The sequence below is a fragment of the Tubulanus polymorphus genome, chromosome 5 (genome assembly GCF_964204645.1).
Source record: "Tubulanus polymorphus chromosome 5, tnTubPoly1.2, whole genome shotgun sequence".
Classification (NCBI taxonomy): domain Eukaryota; kingdom Metazoa; phylum Nemertea; class Palaeonemertea; order Tubulaniformes; family Tubulanidae; genus Tubulanus; species Tubulanus polymorphus.
The window spans coordinates 17,836,212-17,857,309 of NC_134029.1; the positions used below are offsets into that span (position 1 = coordinate 17,836,212).

Genomic DNA, 21,098 nt, shown 5'->3' on the forward strand with positions numbered 1-21,098 from the left:
TCCCATATGGATACTCATTGGTATCAAACTTTTGAATCCAATTGAATCTTGCTAATGAGAGGTGTCTATAGAATCATTGTTACCAGCACTGACCTGTGCTAATTAGTCAATTTCTCAACCGCACAAAATTAGTACCAGTTTCAAAAAATCTATATTCATTTTCCACAATTAATATCCATCACAAGACTGGTTTTAGCTAATCCTCAAAATCTCTGACATGAAATATCTCAAAATTATTCCCAGCACAGGCCTGTGCTAGTAATATATGTTAAACTACCACTAGACATGTACCAGGAACACTAGATGAGGTATTGACTGATGACTGGAGGGTTGAGGACATTTTTTATCTAAAAGATATTGTGTTGAATTGAGTAAGTTAGTGTTATAGTTTGAGCATTGAATGAGTACTTCAAGTCATCAACTATCGATGAGAAATTAGAGTAAATGATTTAGATCCTCAATTCTGTAGTTGACTCAATCTTTTCAATAATGATAAAGAATTAAATCACCCAAAAGAAATTAAAACTCCAATTTTGTGTTAGAAACCAGTATTTAAAGAGGTGTCTATTTGATTCCCATTACTAGCACTGACCTGTGCTAATTAGTCAAAATCTCACCAGCACGAAATCAGTATCAGTTACAGAAATTATTATATCTTAGCTGAAATCATACCGAATCTGCAGAAATCTGTTCCATGATTTCCTCCTGAACTCAAGTTGTGATTATGAACACCCACAGATCCCCACATATTTATGTGCTAGTGCTTCTTATCTGACAAGAACGGAAATATGAAGGGATCAGTGAGGGAAAAAAACTCCATTTAAAAAGTAGAACTTATGCCTTTAGTTCTGGTATCATTTGGTGCTATTATCAAAAGTAAACAAGCCCTCATATGATACAAGGAGAAAAAGACGTTTAGGTTCCCATATGGATACTCATTGGTATCAAACTTTTGAATCCAATTGAATCTTGCTAATGAGAGGTGTCTATAGAATCATTGTTACCAGCACTGACCTGTGCTAATTAGTCAATTTCTCAACCGCACAAAATTAGTACCAGTTTCAAAAAATCTATATTCATTTTCCACAATTAATATCCATCACAAGACTGGTTTTAGCTAATCCTCAAAATCTCTGACATGAAATATCTCAAAATTATTCCCAGCACAGGCCTGTGCTAGTAATATATGTTAAACTACCACTAGACATGTACCAGGAACACTAGATGAGGTATTGACTGATGACTGGAGGGTTGAGGACATTTTTTATCTAAAAGATATTGTGTTGAATTGAGTAAGTTAGTGTTATAGTTTGAGCATTGAATGAGTACTTCAAGTCATCAACTATCGATGAGAAATTAGAGTAAATGATTTAGATCCTCAATTCTGTAGTTGACTCAATCTTTTCAATAATGATAAAGAATTAAATCACCCAAAAGAAATTAAAACTCCAATTTTGTGTTAGAAACCAGTATTTAAAGAGGTGTCTATTTGATTCCCATTACTAGCACTGACCTGTGCTAATTAGTCAAAATCTCACCAGCACGAAATCAGTATCAGTTACAGAAATTATTATATCTTAGCTGAAATCATACCGAATCTGCAGAAATCTGTTCCATGATTTCCTCCTGAACTCAAGTTGTGATTATGAACACCCACAGATCCCCACATATTTATGTGCTAGTGCTTCTTATCTGACAAGAACGGAAATATGAAGGGATCAGTGAGGGAAAAAAACTCCATTTAAAAAGTAGAACTTATGCCTTTAGTTCTGGTATCATTTGGTGCTATTATCAAAAGTAAACAAGCCCTCATATGATACAAGGTGAAAAAGACGTTTAGGTTCCCATATGGATACTCATTGGTATCAAACTTTTGAATCCAATTGAATCTTGCTAATGAGAGGTGTCTATAGAATCATTGTTACCAGCACTGACCTGTGCTAATTAGTCAATTTCTCACCAGCACAAAATTAGTACCAGTTTTAAAAAATCTATATTCATTTTCCACAATTAATATCCATCACAAGACTGGTTTTAGCTAATCCTCAAAATCTCTGACATGAAATATCTCAAAAGTATTCCCAGCACAGGCCTGTGCTAGTAATATATGTTAAACTACCACTAGACATGTACCAGGAACACTAGATGAGGTATTGACTGATGACTGGAGGGTTGAGGACATTTTTTATCTAAAAGATAATGTGTTGAATTGAGTAAGTTAGTGTTATAGTTTGAACATTGAATGAGTACTTCAAGTCATCAACTATTGATGAGAAAAGATATTGTGTTGAATTGAGTAAGTTAGTGCTATAGTTTGAGCATTGAATGAGGACTTCAAGTCATCAACTATTGATGAGAAATTAGAGTAAATGATTTAGATCCTCAATTCTGTAGTTGACTCAATCTTTTCAATAATGATAAAGAATTAAATCACCCAAAAGAAATTAAAACTCCAATTTTGTGTTAGAAACCAGTATTTAAAGAGGTGTCTATTTGATTCCCATTACTAGCACTGACCTGTGCTAATTAGTCAAAATCTCACCAGCACGAAATCAGTATCAGCTACAGAAATCATTATATCTTAGCTGAAATCATACCGAATCTGCAGAAATCCATTTCCATGATTTCCTCCTGAACTCAAATTGTGATTATGAACACCCACAGCTCCCCAAATATTTATGTGCTAGTGCGTCTTATCTGACAAGAACAGAAATATGAAGGGATCAGTGAGGGAAGAAAACTCCATTTAAAAAGTAGATCTTATGCCTTTAGTCCTGGTATCATTTGGTGCTAGTATCAAAAGTAAACAAGCCCTCATATGATACAAGGAGAAAAAGACGTTTAGGTTCCCAAATGGCTACTCATTGGTATCAAACTTTTGAATCCAATTGAATCTTGCTAATGAGAGGTGTCTATAGAATCATTGTTACCAGCACTGACCTGTGCTAATTAGTCAATTTCTCACCAGCACAAAATTAGTACCAGTTACAAAAAATCTATATTCATTTTCCACAATTAATATCCATCACAAGACTGGTTTTAGCTAATCCTCAAAATCTATGACATGAAATATCTCAAAAGTACTCCCAGCACAGGCCTGTGCTAGTAATATATGTCAAACTACCACTAGACATGTACCAGGAACACTAGATGAGGTATTGACGGATGACTGGAGGGTTGAGGACATTTCTTATCTAAAAGATATTGTGTTGAATTGAGTAAGTTAGTGCTATAGTTTGAGCATTGAATGAGTTCTTCAAGTCATCAACTAATGATGAGAAGTTTCATTCACGTAATCAATCATTTATCACCCATTATTACTAATCAAGCTACAAATTAGTGTTAATGATTTACCGGTAGATCCTCAATTCTGTAGTTGACTCAATCTATTCAATAATGATAAAGAATCAAATCAAAAAATCTATATTCATTTTCCACAATTAATATCCATCACAAGACTGGTTTTAGCTAATCCTCAAAATCTATGACATGAAATATCTCAAAAGTACTCCCAGCACAGGCCTGTGCTAGTAATATATGTTAAACTACCACTAGACATGTACCAGGAACACTAGATGAGGTATTGACTGATGACTGGAGGGTTGAGGACATTTTTTATCTAAAAGATATTGTGTTGAATTGAGTAAGTTAGTGCTATAGTTTGAGCATTGAATGAGTTCTTCAAGTCATCAACTATTGATGAGAAGTTTCATTCACGTAATCAATCATTTATTACCCATTATTGCTAATCAAGCTACAAATTAGTGTTAATGATTTACCGGTAGATCCTCAATTCTGTAGTTGACTCAATCTATTCAATAATGTTAAAGAATCAAATCACCCAAAGAAATTGAAACTCCAATTTTGTGTTAGAAACCAGTATTTAAAGAGGTGTCTATTTGATTCCCATTACTAGCACTGACCTGTGCTAATTAGTCAAAATCTCACCAGCACGAAATCAGTATCAGTTACAGAAATTATTATATCTCAGCTGAAATCATACGGTATCTGCAGAAATCCTTTCCATGGTTTCCTCCTGAACTCAAGTTTTGAATATGAACACAGATCCCCACATATTTATGTGCTAGTGCTTCTTATCCGACAAGAACAGAAATATGAAGGGATCAGTGAGGGAAAAAATTCTATTTAAAAAGTAGAACTTGTGCCTTTAGTCCTGGTATCATTTGGTGCTTGTATAGAAAAAGTAAACAAGCCCTCATATGATACAAGGAGAAAAAGACGTTTAGGTTCCCAAATGGCTACTCATTGGTATCAAACTTTTTAATCCAAATCAATCTTGCTAATGAGAGGTGTCTATAGAATCATTGTTACCAGCACTGACCTGTGCTAATTAGTCAATTTCTCACCAGCACAAAATTAGTACCAGTTACAAAAAATCTATATTCATTTTCCACAATTAATATCCATCACAAGACTGGTTTTAGCTAATCCTCAAAATCTATGACATGAAATATCTCAAAAGTATTCCCAGCACAGGCCTGTGCTAGTAATGTTAAACTACCACTAGACATGTACCAGGGACACTAGATGAGGTATTGACGGATGACTGGAGGGTTGAGGACATTTTTTATCTAAAAGATATTGTGTTGAATTGAGTAAGTTAGTGTTATAGTTTGAGTATTGAATGAGTACTTCAAGTCATCAACTATTGATGAGAAATTAGAGTAAATGATTTAGATCCTCAATTCTGTAGTTGACTCAATCTTTTCAATAATGATAAAGAATTAAATCACCCAAAAGAAATTAAAACTCCAATTTTGTGTTAGAAACCAGTATTTAAAGAGGTGTCTATTTGATTCCCATTACTAGCACTGACCTGTGCTAATTAGTCAAAATCTCACCAGCACGATATCAGTATCAGTTACAGAAATTATTATATCTTAAGTGAAATCATACCGAATCTGCAGAAATCCTTTCCATGATTTCCTCCTGAACTCAAAATGTGATTATGAACACCCACAGATCCCCACATATTTATGTGCTAGTGCTTCTTATCTGACAAGAACAGAAATATGAAGGGATCAGTGAGGTAAAAAAACTCCATTTAAAAAGTAGAACTTATGCCTTTATTCCTGGTATCATTTGGTGCTAGTATCAAAAGTAAACAAGCCCTCATATGATACAAGGAGAAAAAGACATTTAGGTTCCCAAATGGCTACTCATTGGTATCAAACTTTTTAATCCAAATCAATCTTGCTAATGAGAGGTGTCTATAGAATCATTGTTACCAGCACTGACCTGTGCTAATTAGTCAATTTCTCACCAGCACAAAATTAGTACCAGTTACAAAAAATCTATATTCATTTTCCACAATTAATATCCATCACAAGACTGGTTTTAGCTAATCCTCAAAATCTATGACATGAAATATCTCAAAAGTATTCCCAGCACAGGCCTGTGCTAGTAATGTTAAACTACCACTAAACATGTACCAGGGACACTAGATGAGGTATTGACGGATGACTGGAGGGTTGAGGACATTTTTTATCTAAAAGATATTGTGTTGAATTGAGTAAGTTAGTGTTATAGTTTGAGTATTGAATGAGTACTTCAAGTCATCAACTATTGATGAGAAATTAGAGTAAATGATTTAGATCCTCAATTCTGTAGTTGACTCAATCTTTTCAATAATGATAAAGAATTAAATCACCCAAAAGAAATTAAAACTCCAATTTTGTGTTAGAAACCAGTATTTAAAGAGGTGTCTATTTGATTCCCATTACTAGCACTGACCTGTGCTAATTAGTCAAAATCTCACCAGCACGAAATCAGTATCAGTTACAGAAATTATTATATCTTAGCTGAAATCATACCGAATCTGCAGAAATCCTTTCCATGATTTCCTCCTGAACTCAAAATGTGATTATGAACACCCACAGATCCCAAAATATTTATGTGCTAGTGCTTCTTATCTGACTCGAACAGAAATAAGAAGGGATCAGTGAGGGAAAAAAACTCCATTTAAAAAGTAGAACTTATGCCTTTAGTCCTGGTATCATTTGGTGCTAGTATCAAAAGGAAACAAGCCCTCATATGATACAAGGAGAAAAAGACGTTTAGGTTCCCAAATGGCTACTCATTGGTATCAAACTTTTGAATCCAATTGAATCTTGCTAATTAGAGGTGTCTATAGAATCATTGTTACCAGCACTGACCTGTGCTAATTAGTCAATTTCTCACCAGCACAAAATTAGTACCAGTTTCAAAAAATCTATATTCATTTTCCACAATTAATATCCATCACAAGACTGGTTTTAGCTAATCCTCAAAATCTATGACATGAAATATCTCAAAAGTATTCCCAGCACAGGCCTGTGCTAGTAATATATGTTAAACTACCACTAGACATGTACCAGGAACACTAAATGAGGTATTGACTGATGACTGGAGGGTTGAGGACATTTTTTATCTAAAAGATATTGTGTTGAATTGAGTAAGTTAGTGTTATAGTTTGAGCATTGAATGAGTACTTCAAGTCATCAACTATTGATGAGAAAAGATATTGTGTTGAATTGAGTAAGTTAGTGTTATAGTTTGAGCATTGAATGAGGACTTCAAGTCATCAACTATTGATGAGAAATTAGAGTAAATGATTTAGATCCTCAATTCTGTAGTTGACTCAATCTTTTCAATAATGATAAAGAATTAAATCACGTAAAAGAAATTAAAACTCCTATTTTGTGTTAGAAACCAGTATTTAAAGAGGTGTCTATTTGATTCCCATTACTAGCACTGACCTGTGCTAATTAGTCAAAATCTCACCAGCGCGAAATCAGTATCAGTTACAGAAATTATTATATCTTAGCTGAAATCATACCGAATCTGCAGAAATCCTTTCCATGATTTCCTCCTGAACTCAAAATGTGATTATGAACACCCACAGATCCCCACATATTTATGTGCTAGTGTTTCTTATCTGACAAGAACAGAAATATGAAGGGATCAGTGAGGGGAAAAAACTCCATTTAAAAAGTAGAATTATGCCTTTAGTCCTGGTATCATTTGGTGCTAGTATCAAAAATAAACACGCCCTCATATGATACAAGGAGAAAAAGACGTTTAGGTTCCCAAATGGCTACTCATTGGTATCAAACTTTTGAATCCAATTGAATCTTGCTAATGAGAGGTGTCTATAGAATCATTGTTACCAGCACTGACCTGTGCTAATTAGACAATTTCTCACCAGCACAAAATTAGTACCAGTTACAAAAAATCTATATTCATTTTCCACAATTAATATCCATCACAAGACTGGTTTTAGCTAATCCTCAAAATCTATGACATGAAATATCTCAAAAGTATTCCCAGCACAGGCCTGTGCTAGTAATATATGTTAAACTACCACTAGACATGTACCAGGAACACTAGATGAGGTATTGACTGATGACTGGAGGGTTGAGGACATTTTTTATCTAAAAGATATTGTGTTGAATTAAGTAAGTTAGTGCTATAGTTTGAGCATTGAATGAGGACTTCAAGTCATCAACTATTGATGAGAAATTAGAGTAAATGATTTAGATCCTCAATTCTGTAGTTGACTCAATCTTTTCAATAATGATAAAGAATTAAATCACCCAAAAGAAATTAAAACTCCAATTTTGTGTTAGAAACCAGTATTTAAAGAGGTGTCTATTTGATTCCCATTACTAGCACTGACCTGTGCTAATTAGTCAAAATCTCACCAGCACGAAATCAGTATCAGTTACAGAAATTATTATATCTTAGCTGAAATCATACCGAATCTGCAGAAATCCTTTCCATGATTTCCTCCTGAACTCAAATTGTGATTATGAACACCCACAGATCCCCAAATATTTATGTGCTAGTGCGTCTTATCTGACAAGAACAGAAATATGAAGGGATCGGTGAGGGAAGAAAACTCCATTTAAAAAGTAGAACTTATGCCTTTAGTCCTGGTATCATTTGGTGCTAGTATCAAAAGTAAGGAGAAAAAGACGTTTAGGTTCCCAAATGGCTACTCATTGGTATCAAACCTTTTAATCCAAATGAATCTTGCTAATGAGAGGTGTCTATAGAATCATTGTTACCAGCACTGACCTGTGCTAATTAGTCAATTTCTCACCAGCACAAAATTAGTACCAGTTACAAAAAATCTATATTCATTTTCCACAATTAATATCCATCACAAGACTTGTTTTAGCTAATCCTCAAAATCTATGACATGAAATATCTCAAAAGTATTCCCAGCACAGGCCTGTGCTAGTAATGTTAAACTACCACTAGACATGTACCAGGGACACTAGATGAGGTATTGACGGATGACTGGAGGGTTGAGGACATTTTTTATCTAAAAGATATTGTGTTGAATTGAGTAAGTTAGTGTTATAGTTTGAGTATTGAATGAGTGCTTCAAGTCATCAACTATTGATGAGAAATTAGAGTAAATGATTTAGATCCTCAATTCTGTAGTTGACTCAATCTTTTCAATAATGATAAAGAATTAAATCACCCAAAAGAAATTAAAACTCCAATTTTGTGTTAGAAACCAGTATTTAAAGAGGTGTCTATTTGATTCCCATTACTAGCACTGACCTGTGCTAATTAGTCAAAATCTCACCAGCACGAAATCAGTATCAGTTACAGAAATTATTTTATCTTAGCTGAAATCATACCGAATCTGCAGAAATCCTTTCCATGATTTCCTCCTGAACTCAAATTGTGATTATGAACACCCACAGATCCCCACATATTTATGTGCTAGTGCGTCTTATCAGACAAGAACAGAAATATGAAGGGATCGGTGAGGGAAGAAAACTCCATTTAAAAAGTAGATCTTATGCCTTTAGTCCTGGTATCATTTGGTGCTAGTATCAAAAGTAAACAAGCCCTCATATGATACAAGGAGAAAAAGACGTTTAGGTTCCCAAATGGCTACTCAATGGTATCAAACCTTTTAATCCAAATGAATCTTGCTAATGAGAGGTGTCTATAGAATCATTGTTACCAGCACTGACCTGTGCTAATTAGTCAATTTCTCACCAGCACAAAATTAGTACCAGTTACAAAAAATCTATATTCATTTTCCACAATTAATATCCATCACAAGACTGGTTTTAGCTAATCCTCAAAATCTATGACATGAAATATCTCAAAAGTATTCCCAGCACAGGCCTGTGCTAGTAATGTTAAACTACCACTAGACATGTACCAGGGACACTAGATGAGGTATTGACGGATGACTGGAGGGTTGAGGACATTTTTTATCTAAAAGATATTGTGTTGAATTGAGTAAGTTAGTGTTATAGTTTGAGTATTGAATGAGTACTTCAAGTCATCAACTATTGATGAGAAATTAGAGTAAATGATTTAGATCCTCAATTCTGTAGTTGACTCAATCTTTTCAATAATGATAAAGAATTAAATCACCCAAAAGAAATTAAAACTCCAATTTTGTGTTAGAAACCAGTATTTAAAGAGGTGTCTATTTGATTCCCATTACTAGCACTGACCTGTGCTAATTAGTCAAAATCTCACCAGCACGATATCAGTATCAGTTACAGAAATTATTATATCTTAAGTGAAATCATACCGAATCTGCAGAAATCCTTTCCATGATTTCCTCCTGAACTCAAAATGTGATTATGAACACCCACAGATCCCCACATATTTATGTGCTAGTGCTTCTTATCTGACAAGAACAGAAATATGAAGGGATCAGTGAGGTAAAAAAACTCCATTTAAAAAGTAGAACTTATGCCTTTATTCCTGGTATCATTTGGTGCTAGTATCAAAAGTAAACAAGCCCTCATATGATACAAGGAGAAAAAGACATTTAGGTTCCCAAATGGCTACTCATTGGTATCAAACTTTTGAATCCAATTGAATCTTGCTAATGAGAGGTGTCTATAGAATCATTGTTACCAGCACTGACCTGTGCTAATTAGTCAATTTCTCACCAGCACAAAATTAGTACCAGTTACAAAAAATCTATATTCATTTTCCACAATTAATATCCATCACAAGACTGGTTTTAGCTAATCCTCAAAATCTATGACATGAAATATCTCAAAAGTACTCCCAGCACAGGCCTGTGCTAGTAATATATGTCAAACTACCACTAGACATGTACCAGGAACACTAGATGAGGTATTGACGGATGACTGGAGGGTTCAGGACATTTCTTATCTAAAAGATATTGTGTTGAATTGAGTAAGTTAGTGCTATAGTTTGAGCATTGAATGAGTTCTTCAAGTCATCAACTAATGATGAGAAGTTTCATTCACGTAATCAATCATTTATCACCCATTATTACTAATCAAGCTACAAATTAGTGTTAATGATTTACCGGTAGATCCTCAATTCTGTAGTTGACTCAATCTATTCAATAATGATAAAGAATCAAATCAAAAAATCTATATTCATTTTCCACAATTAATATCCATCACAAGACTGGTTTTAGCTAATCCTCAAAATCTATGACATGAAATATCTCAAAAGTACTCCCAGCACAGGCCTGTGCTAGTAATATATGTTAAACTACCACTAGACATGTACCAGGAACACTAGATGAGGTATTGACTGATGACTGGAGGGTTGAGGACATTTTTTATCTAAAAGATATTGTGTTGAATTGAGTAAGTTAGTGCTATAGTTTGAGCATTGAATGAGTTCTTCAAGTCATCAACTATTGATGAGAAGTTTCATTCACGTAATCAATCATTTATTACCCATTATTGCTAATCAAGCTACAAATTAGTGTTAATGATTTACCGGTAGATCCTCAATTCTGTAGTTGACTCAATCTATTCAATAATGTTAAAGAATCAAATCACCCAAAGAAATTGAAACTCCAATTTTGTGTTAGAAACCAGTATTTAAAGAGGTGTCTATTTGATTCCCATTACTAGCACTGACCTGTGCTAATTAGTCAAAATCTCACCAGCACGAAATCAGTATCAGTTACAGAAATTATTATATCTCAGCTGAAATCATACGGTATCTGCAGAAATCCTTTCCATGATTTCCTCCTGAACTCAAGTTTTGAATATGAACACAGATCCCCACATATTTATGTGCTAGTGCTTCTTATCCGACAAGAACAGAAATATGAAGGGATCAGTGAGGGAAAAAATTCTATTTAAAAAGTAGAACTTGTGCCTTTAGTCCTGGTATCATTTGGTGCTTGTATAGAAAAAGTAAACAAGCCCTCATATGATACAAGGAGAAATAGACGTTTAGGTTCCCAAATGGCTACTCATTGGTATCAAACCTTTTAATCCAAATGAATGTTGCTAATGAGATGTGTCTATAGAATCATTGTTACCGGCACTGACCTGTGCTAATTAGTCAATTTTTTCACCAGCACAAAATCAGTATCAGTTACAAAAAATCTACATTGATTTTCCACAATTGATATCTATCGCATGACATGAAATATCTCAAAAGTACTCCCAGCACAGGCCTGTGCTAGTAATATAATGTTACACTACCACTAGACATGTACCAGGAACACTAGATGAGATATTGACTGATGACTGGAGGCACTGAGGAGCATTTTATCTAAGAGGTATTGTGGTCAATTGAGTAAGTTAGTGCTATAGTTTAACTTTAAAGTGAGCACCTCAAGTCATTAACTATTGATGACAAGTTATGTTAATTATCAAGACACAAACTCGTGTGTCTGTATGACATCATCAATTCTCTTATTGGCCAAACTGTTTATCAGTGTAACAATGGCGCCACATGTCCAAAAAATAATATAATTTCAAGAGATCACCCACTTAACAATTCATAACAATATTAATAATTTATAATTTAAAAGTGCCTTACATTAAAACAATCTCAAAGCTCTTTACAGGATACATATATAATTTCAAAATTATTCAAAGCAAAGCTTGTAATATCAGGCACCCTAAAAGGAAAACAAAAAGTAAATGAATTTGAAAAGAATATGACATCAGCATCTACTGAAAAACAAAGTATAGTTCCCGAAACAACTTCCAATGACTAGCCCCGAACCCACCCTTCGATTGTGTCAGGATTTAAACATGGGGGAAGGGGATACATGGTTTCGCGTACAGTACACATACCTGATATCATTTTGCACTCTTTTGGCCTTTAATTATTTGATTGTATAGATTTATCAGTCATTATTGATTGTTTTATTATTTTATCTAAAGGTCGCAATGATGTCCAGTGGGATTTTGTGCACGGTTTATTTGAATCCGCTATTTATGGTGGTCGAGTTGATAATCCATTCGATGTCCGGGTGATGACCAGTTATCTATGTCAGTTCTTCGATGGTGGCGTTCTCGGTGCTCAGTTGCGCGGTACAAAACGTCTCGGTCCGATCAAACTACCATCGTCTACTCACTACAGGGTAATATATCACAAGTAATGCTACAATATCACAAGTAATGCCAGTATTTATCTGTAATACGGAACCATTTCCTTCCAGACATTCAGAATTGTAGCAAGAGTGGATTTAGGGGAGGGTTTCCAGACATAGGCCTTCTAATTGAGGTTGCCATTTTGTCAAGACAGATCAGCAAAATTTGATACATCGTCTCGGAAATTGCATCTCTCTAGATGTATTTCTTCAAAAATAACTACCGCGTTACACCGAGCGTTACACTTGTGACCTCAGGCTTGGTTGCTTTTTCCCGGGAATGCCCTTCCTTTTCTTTCCTTCTGGACTGATGCCTTCCAATTTTCCTAGATCCGCCCCTGTCGTAGGCTGAAGTAATGATGATCACTTATAGAAAGTGTGGTGGTAAAAAAATTATGCCTGCCATTCGAAGTCCATCTTGTTAATTATTTTTCCAAAAATTTGAAATGTGACTTGATAGTTAAATCAAATGATTTGCGAAATTCGGCAAGTAATTTTTCGAATTTTTCAGGACTTCCTGGATGTGATTGAAGCTCTGCCCGAATATGACCAGCCGGCTTATTTCGGTTTGCCGGAGAATATCGATCGTTCATCGCAACGAATCATCAGCCAACAAGTGATCAGTCAAATACGTGTGCTGATGAGGTCGGACATTAAAGCAAATAAGTTCGACAAGGAAGTCTGGGCAAACGAACTCGGTCCAATACTGAATCTGTGGAAGAAATTAAATCAGGTATAGAAAGCTGAAATTGATGCGCGTTATGGTCCAGGTTTTCTACAGGCAGTTTTTCTCAGGAAAAATAATTGAATACTAGGTCCGTTTTCAACGTAATCCTCACGCACTACACTATTGTGAGGATTTTGTTGAGAAAGGTCCTAGTATTCAAGTCTTTCTCCTGAGAATATTACTGCCCTTCAAAAACCTTGATCGTAACATGCTTCCATGCATTATCAATTAATATACAAATGTATTGCAAAGGCATTTGTTCATGATTACTTATGATTAGATTTTTATTCAATCACAAATTTTCTGTAAGAAAATTTGACATCATATTTTGGAGTCATATTTTCTCTGCCTCCCTGACCTCGAATGAGAAAAGAAACATTCTGCAGGTTTTTGTCAATTCCCAGAGTGGTATTAAATGAAAATGGGGCTGCTTTACCGCAACATGGTAGCCAATGCAAGGATGATTATCTTTTTCGATATACATCTCCTTTTCTTTATTTTTTAAAGGGATCTCAGTTAATCCAGATGAAAGTGGCACCCCCTACCGAGAAGTCGGGCAATGAATCTCCGATATTATCGTTCATCGTTCTTGAACGGTACAATGCCATCAAACTTGTACAGAGCGTTCATCAGTCATTGGCAGCTCTCAGTAAAGTTATCCGAGGAACTCAGTTGCTCACAAAAGACGTTCAGAACCTTGCCGCTGCTCTTCTCAGTCAAGAGGTAAGTTGCGAGAATGTTTTTACTGTCGATTCTCGTTGGTGCGAGTTCCTTGTTGTGACTAACTCGGTACAACAATTTGCGGTCGACCTGATAGGAATTATGTGAGTTTGACAGTGCGCTGAAACACACATCATCAGATATGTTGTTACATTTCTTATTGTCTCTTATTTTCGTGTCCCAATTTGTATTTCCAATTCACTTAGCTGTACCTAACTAAATAGCCACAACAAGACACAAATTACAATGAAATTCATTTTTAATCCGATCGATTTGGGATTAATCTGTCGCCTTTCCAAGAAAAATACGACAGCTGTTGTGGCTATACAAAACGTTGGACTCTACCGAATGTCAATTGACCAAAAGTCACTCATTATGTGAATAAGTCATCAACATAATGTATGGTCCCAGCTATGACAACTTTAGCCAGACCCAAAGTAGCATGTATTTGATAATATTATCGTCTATTCGACGTTGTTATTTTAGACCCCGATATCGTGGTTGAATCGTTGGGATGGACCGGAAGATCCGATGCATTATCTACGTTCATTAATCGCACGAGCAATGGCATCGCAGCAATGGGTCGAGAAAGCAGAACGGGGCACTTTGCTCAACGACGCACTCGATTTATCAGAACTATTCCATCCGGACACGTTCCTAAACGCTCTACGTCAACAAACTGCCAGGTGCGTGTCGAATTTCACGAATCTGTCAACTTTCAACAACAGATTTTAGAACTAAATCACTTATGAACTAAATCACTTATTATCATTCTCTTATTGATTAACCCTTGAGATTTTCTTGCTAAGAATTGTACATAATAACTAAGGCTCCCCCTGCACTCACGAGGCGAAAAATGCATGTGTAAAGTACACTGTATGAAATTCACCCAGTTTTGAGCACATTTTGGTGTTAGCAAGAATATCTTTTTACAATACAAGTTTGATGATTTTTATTCATGGCACAAAGTTCACTCAGGTGTTCACTCAAGTTTTTTCAAGGGCAATTAGAAATAGAATCCCGCTTGAAATAGTAATCTGTTTAACAGGGAAATGAAGCTGTCGATGGATAGTCTGAAGTGTGTAAGTTCATGGCGAGGACCAATCAGCGGTGCGAGGACAAGTATTCGTATCGGAGGACTGCAACTAGAGGGCTGTACATTCGACGGTTCGAGATTATCAGAAAATCAACGAGATTCACCGAGTATTTCAGCAATTCCTATGTGTACAGTTGCATGGATCTCTAAGGTTAGATGATATTTTAATGCATGCAATCAGAATTTTTGATCAGTTTTTGATAATGATATTCATAATAATAACTTTATTTTGCCATTGAAGTATAAAGAATTGTACAGATATAAGTATAAAGGACAGAATTAAAAGATTAATAATAATTTCATTGCAACTGTTTGGCAGGTTGATTGCTATATTGCAAATGTGTCCAATGATTTCGTTTTGTGCTTAAAAATTGTGTCTTCGCTAGCAGATAGGGCCTCTTTTCATCGAAGGCTTAACAAAAATGGTACCTTGTTTCCCCGCAGCGGCCGGGTCATTTTTATGCCTCCGGCTCAACTTTAGTTGAGAGGGGCGTATAGATTTACCCCTGTCTGAATACGCCGCCGTGAAGCCGGGTGCTCGTTCTAGTTGTAAGATATAATAAGAGTTGTTATCAGTTCATTTCTATAGCGTCTGGGTCACAGTAATGTACAGGCAGATAGGTGACCGGCCGGGTCAAGTATTAAGCTCAGCAGAGTGGAGAAACAAGGTATCAATTCTGCTTAGCCTAATAAATGATTTATCCTAAAAGTGGCCTTCAGTGAAATAAAATGCCTATAAAAAAATAACCAGATTTTTGATCACCCGGATCATCCGCAAAGAACTACCAGGTATACAAGAGACAGAGTAGTTTAACATTTCAGATCCAGGGACCACTGTCGAGGGTAACAGAACTCATAAAAAGGACATTTTGAAATAAAAAGGGCATTTTGAAATTTAAAAGGGCATTCTAAAATTTTGAAAATCTGCTTTTTGCTGCATATTCCAGGCAATTAAAGCCCTGACACAAAGTGCGTTCTAGCATTTTAACTGCATGGAGATGTAGGAAATAAAGACAAAATCTTGAAGAATTATGTGGTTTGCTTAAAATCATCTACCTCATCTTGTAAAAAAAGTGCCCTTTTCTACTTTGGGCATGAAAAAAAAATAGAAAAAAAAACGGGCGCAAGATTTTTGCAACGGAAGCACGTGCCTACAGTGCTACCGTCTGAATCCGCGCCTGTGCTATGAGCCATTTTCAAAATGGATCGAATATCTCAGAGCAAATGAATACTGTTAAACATCTCTCAATATTTCTGAAATCGTATTGATTAGAAATTGTATATACTGGTGTTCTAAAATTGTATCGTATTGTTATATTAAACATATTGAAAATCTGCATTCCATGTCTCGGTGATGGTCTATAAATCCAAACTGGATAAACTGATAAGTCAGTCTTCTAAATGATATCACATCATCGTTGTCAGTCTTAAAGGGTTTTCCTCGGTAAACAAAGGCGGCCATTGACCTAGAAAACTCCGGGAATCAGAAAAATCTAGAAAAAAATCAGATCAGGGAAAACTCAGGAAATCTTACAAAGTTTGCAAAGAAACCTGAAAAACTCTGGGAATTCGGATAATGCTTTAATTGACTACGTGTTTCTTTTATCAATACGTATTTCATGAAAAATGAATAAACTGTAACATTTTAAACCATGAAATTTCTCCATACACCTGCTGATGCTCTCAGGAATTTCTGTGTTTAAAGCATAGAAAATTCAGGAAAGACGCAGGGAATTGTTAAATGGGGAAAAGTGGCCACGCTGCAAAGGAAAATGTATTTCTGACAATCATCAAACACTTGAGACTTTAATTGAAGTTCTTGTACATGTAATTCTAAATGCTGATATTTTGATATTTTTAGGATGCTCCAAATCCTTACCACCCGGACGAGGTTATATCATTACCTGTTTACTACAGCATGGAACGCGACCATATAATCACTAGGATGGATGTACCATGTGGTGGAAACCAGAATCAGTGGCTGCAATCGGGCGCTGCTCTCTTCTTGAAGAGCCAATAATCTGAGAAAGCGATCTCCGTTTAAAATCATTGACTCCAGAAGAAATGTTCGTGTTTTTGTTGTGATGCTTTTTCTTGTTTTTATTGTTGTAGTGTGAACCCCATTGTTCAATAAGATAGAAAAAATTCATTGATATTTCATGTGGAATCTTGTCGACCCCATTGACTTCAAATAGTACGTACAAAACAAAAATGTATCTTTATTTTCAGCATTATGTAGATAGGAACAACTGGATTATTTTGCCCCCCTCCCCCTCCCCTCATAGGTGGATGCTTATGTTCTTTTTTGCATGGTTCGTACCTGTTATTGGATAAAAATCAATTTATTCACATATTATTTTCAGGGGCGGATCCAGCCTACCGCTACTACTGCTTGAGCATGCTCACGATTGTAGAAGTGCCTTTCTATTTTTCAAGTTCTGAAAGAAGTAATTGAAAATGGCCAATTTGAATAATCGAAAATTGGTAAACTTCTTATTTTTCAAAATGTCATATTTTGTGGATGCAGAGGAGTTGATGCAATAATTAACTCAGATTGCATCTCAGAGCCCTGAAAATTCAAAATTTTCTGTGATATAGGTGCCGTTCCACAGCTGAGCAGTACTCAAAAACCTTGGTTAGATCCGCCCCTGATTTATTTTCATTCATAATCCAGCTAAAATATATATATAAAATATCCAGCTTTTGATATATATAGTACACACGCTTGTACTGAAATACATGTATACATTATGTCGATATTTGATTTGTGGCATATATACAGTTTGTTAATTAAACCAATAAAATAAGAATGAATCTAAAGAGAAAATTTAAGAAAACGTGCCATGCCACTAGGTGTAGAACCAAGAAGATGCGATCCATATCAAGTCCAATTATTTGTGAAAATTTAGTTGTTTTATTGATAGAAAGACACTTCGTTCAGATTTTTTTGCTACAGTTTTGATATAAGGCCTACATCTATATATGTGTGAAGATTCGAGAGAATATTAGTGAAATACACGATTAAAATCAGCAATCCGTCCGATATACACTTTGTTAGTTGTTTACAGTACCGGTAAAAATATTATATGTAGTGTTAGTATTTTCAATATCAAATAAAAACTGAATTAAAATACGTGTCTTGTTTCAGCGGTTTCTGTTGCCTGGTCCATCTACTACTTTCTATCATTAGGTCGTTTCTTCTGCAGCGGAATTTACTAAAAGCATTACTTAGGGTCATTTACCCCTTCGTAATGCGGGTATTCTTCAATTGAAATAGACAGTCGCTTGTGTATTAAAACCGACCCCATCACTGTTTCATTAATCGAGTTACTTCGTTGCTTTTTCCTCTCTGTTTTGTAGGGCGAGTTAGTTTTAGTTTAATTGGTTCACGTTCTCAACGAATTAATTCGTTGCTGTTGTCATTTGGTTCAAAGTAGAAATTTAAGGGCGACGTTACCTATGGTTTCATTCAGCCAGCTTGGCTACATACAGGTGGTAAAAGAGGACAACCCAACTGTCTTATGGGCCGGCTGCCTGTCAGTGTGTAGCCTATTCGATTCCTTGTCCGCCCCCTGGTCGCCAAATTATTTCACAGGGCCTGATTCAGGGTTTCTTAAAGGAGGTGCTCTGGTGATCGTTTCTGAGAAAATTTTGCTAAATTAATAGTCTAACTTTCTTCAGATTGTTTGGGCACTGCTTGATCATTCATATGACCTACTATGTTTAAACTGTACCTACGTATGAAATCTAGCATTGAAAAGCTGAAACGATGTGAAAGATATTTTCCAAGGAAGGGTTGCTCTAGCCCCCAAAGCACTGAATCCACCCCAGTATCAAAATACCTCGCTTAATTCGTATCTCTTGGGACCGTGGTTTTTTCTATGAATTAGACATTGTACTACTGTAATTCGTATTGAACGCAACGATTTATCTATTAATTCGTATATTATAAACTACAAATAAAAAACCGGCTATAAAACTGACATTGATCAAACGCCGCGTGCCACTGCCATTCATTGGTTAGAGATAAATGGCGGGAAAATACGTCGCGTGGCCGCGACACGCACAGTGCCAATGACTGACGAATAAATGATAAGCTTGCCAATCACTGCCAGCAGGCGGAACAATGGGATGATGGGATACGAATTACTCGTCGCATTTTCATCAATTGTTTTTAGAAAAGGGACCGTGGATACGGCTACGATTTACGAAGTACGATTTATCAATCATCTATATGTTTATAAAAAATCAAATGCATCTCTAATCAAAGATAGCATCAGTGTTAGCGTACCAGAGAAAACAAAGCTCGAGATGTTCGATCAGCTTTATAAGTATTTTCGATCATCTGATCGCGGACGTATATTGCCTGTGAGTTTGCCGGCGGCATGGGTGCTAACCGAAATGAAACCCAACCCAGAATATCAGATGCACATTCGGTAATGGGAGTTCCCACTATCTCCGTGACAACCAATTGTGTACAGTGGATGCATGTTTCAAATGCATTGTATCGGCACGTGTATGGTGGGATTGGTGATATATGCCAAAGATTACTCGTTCTCTGGCGCTGATTTTCATTATTTTCCACGCGTAAGCCTCACTTCAGCTCGAAATATAACGAAGGGGTCTTAAAGGAAATGTTTTACACTTCGACCCGAGATTTCGGTCCGATACACAATGGATGTTGAGCTGATCGAGGTAAATGTTCCTGATTGTGTAAAATAAACATTCATATGTCGTGCTCACTCTGCATTCCTGAAAATGCACCCTTCCGCCGACCTGAAAATGCACCACGTACACAACATTAGTAACGAAGTAACGAGTAGTACTATTATAGGTTCACTATTTATCAGCTTATTAATTATTTATTTCGCTACTAATGAATTGAAGCTTCATCAAGTGAATGAGTCGGTAGTGGGATCCGACTGATTCCTGATGAAGCTTCTATTCATTATAGTAGCGAAAGCTCGTGCGTCAAATGAATAGTTAACCTATATAGTACTACTCGTCTCGTTACTTATTTTAAACCAGGTTAACACGGCTACTCTACAAATATTCACGTACAACATAGCAAATGACCAACCATAGAATTTGAAAATGCACAAATTGTGCATGTTTTCTATAACTATTTCCCGTTAGTTATCTTCTACTGTGGAACCTCGTTCATACGAATCTTGTGGACAAAATTGATATTGTCGTATAAAACTAGTTTCGTATCATCCAACTCCATATTATACTACGGGTAGTTACGAAACAACTACAGAATTACAGTGTGCATGACTGTACAGTGTCACAGCTTGCGTGACACAGGAAAACACAGAAACACGCCGTAACTCGAAATTGATGCCGATATCATGATGAACAGTACAGGATCCAGTCCACAGCTGTGAGTTAAGAGTCTACTCTGAACTCTGGACCAGTTCAACAGTAATGTGAGTTATAGAGTTAACGTTCTGAGTTAGAATCAGTTATAATCCAATGAGTAATTTAACACTCGAGTTAAATGAACTGTGGAACATGCCCATACTTCTAAAATTATTATTTCTCCTATAGGATATCTTGAGTTCGGCATTCTACTACGATTGTGTAAATATAACATGTATTTGTTCGGGTTGAGTAAATTTATATTTGGTGACTGTACCTCGCCCGGGGAAAGTTAGCAGCCCTTTATACAGTGTGCACTCTCAATTAATTGAATATTTGACGTATATATTCGAAATCTATTCTAATATGGCAGACAATACCGTTAAGTTCTCAGACCGTTTACATTTCTAAATCCTGCGATTCTCGTGGTATACCAGGATCATTGTTGAGTCAGGTGAAATGTTTATGTTTACATTATTGTTAAACACATTATTTTCACATGTTAGTGAATGAAAATTTCGCTTTTATAGATTATTTGAAAATCCCATTTTCAGATTCGCTTGCCGTGGTATATATGCAGACGGCTTTACGATGCACCATTGCTCTCCTTGCCACCACAGTTATGTTAAGCAGGCTTAAACGCTGGTAAAACCGTTAACCATCGATGGTTTATGAGACTTATTACACCAGGGGCTAGGCTGTATGTAACGTCTACGGTGTGTGATGAAATACGCGAGACGCGAAAGGGTCAGGTGAGTCTATAGTACACTGCATAATGCATTGCTTAATTAACATTTATCTAATTTTCTACAAATTTGTATTCA

General features: G+C 35.9%; 1 protein-coding gene and 1 long non-coding RNA gene across 2 annotated transcripts in view; both read left to right on the plus strand.

The window, feature by feature from the left end:
- Positions 1–18,000, plus strand: part of LOC141905108 (cytoplasmic dynein 2 heavy chain 1-like) — a 108,630-nt gene extending 90,630 nt beyond the window's left edge. Inside the window, exons 68-73 of the mRNA XM_074793871.1 lie at positions 12,162–12,361; positions 12,882–13,103; positions 13,605–13,820; positions 14,304–14,503; positions 14,866–15,064; positions 16,775–18,000. Of these exons, the coding sequence (XP_074649972.1) occupies positions 12,162–12,361; positions 12,882–13,103; positions 13,605–13,820; positions 14,304–14,503; positions 14,866–15,064; positions 16,775–16,933 (1,196 nt within the window). The 3' untranslated portion in view covers positions 16,934–18,000. The remainder of the gene's footprint in view (positions 1–12,161; positions 12,362–12,881; positions 13,104–13,604; positions 13,821–14,303; positions 14,504–14,865; positions 15,065–16,774) is intronic.
- Positions 18,001–20,248: 2,248 nt separating this feature from the next.
- Positions 20,249–20,851, plus strand: LOC141905141 (uncharacterized). The gene is made up of 3 exons (XR_012619241.1): positions 20,249–20,342; positions 20,464–20,496; positions 20,829–20,851. It is a non-coding gene; the product is annotated as an uncharacterized LOC141905141 (long non-coding RNA).
- The last annotated feature ends 247 nt before the right edge of the window (positions 20,852–21,098 follow it).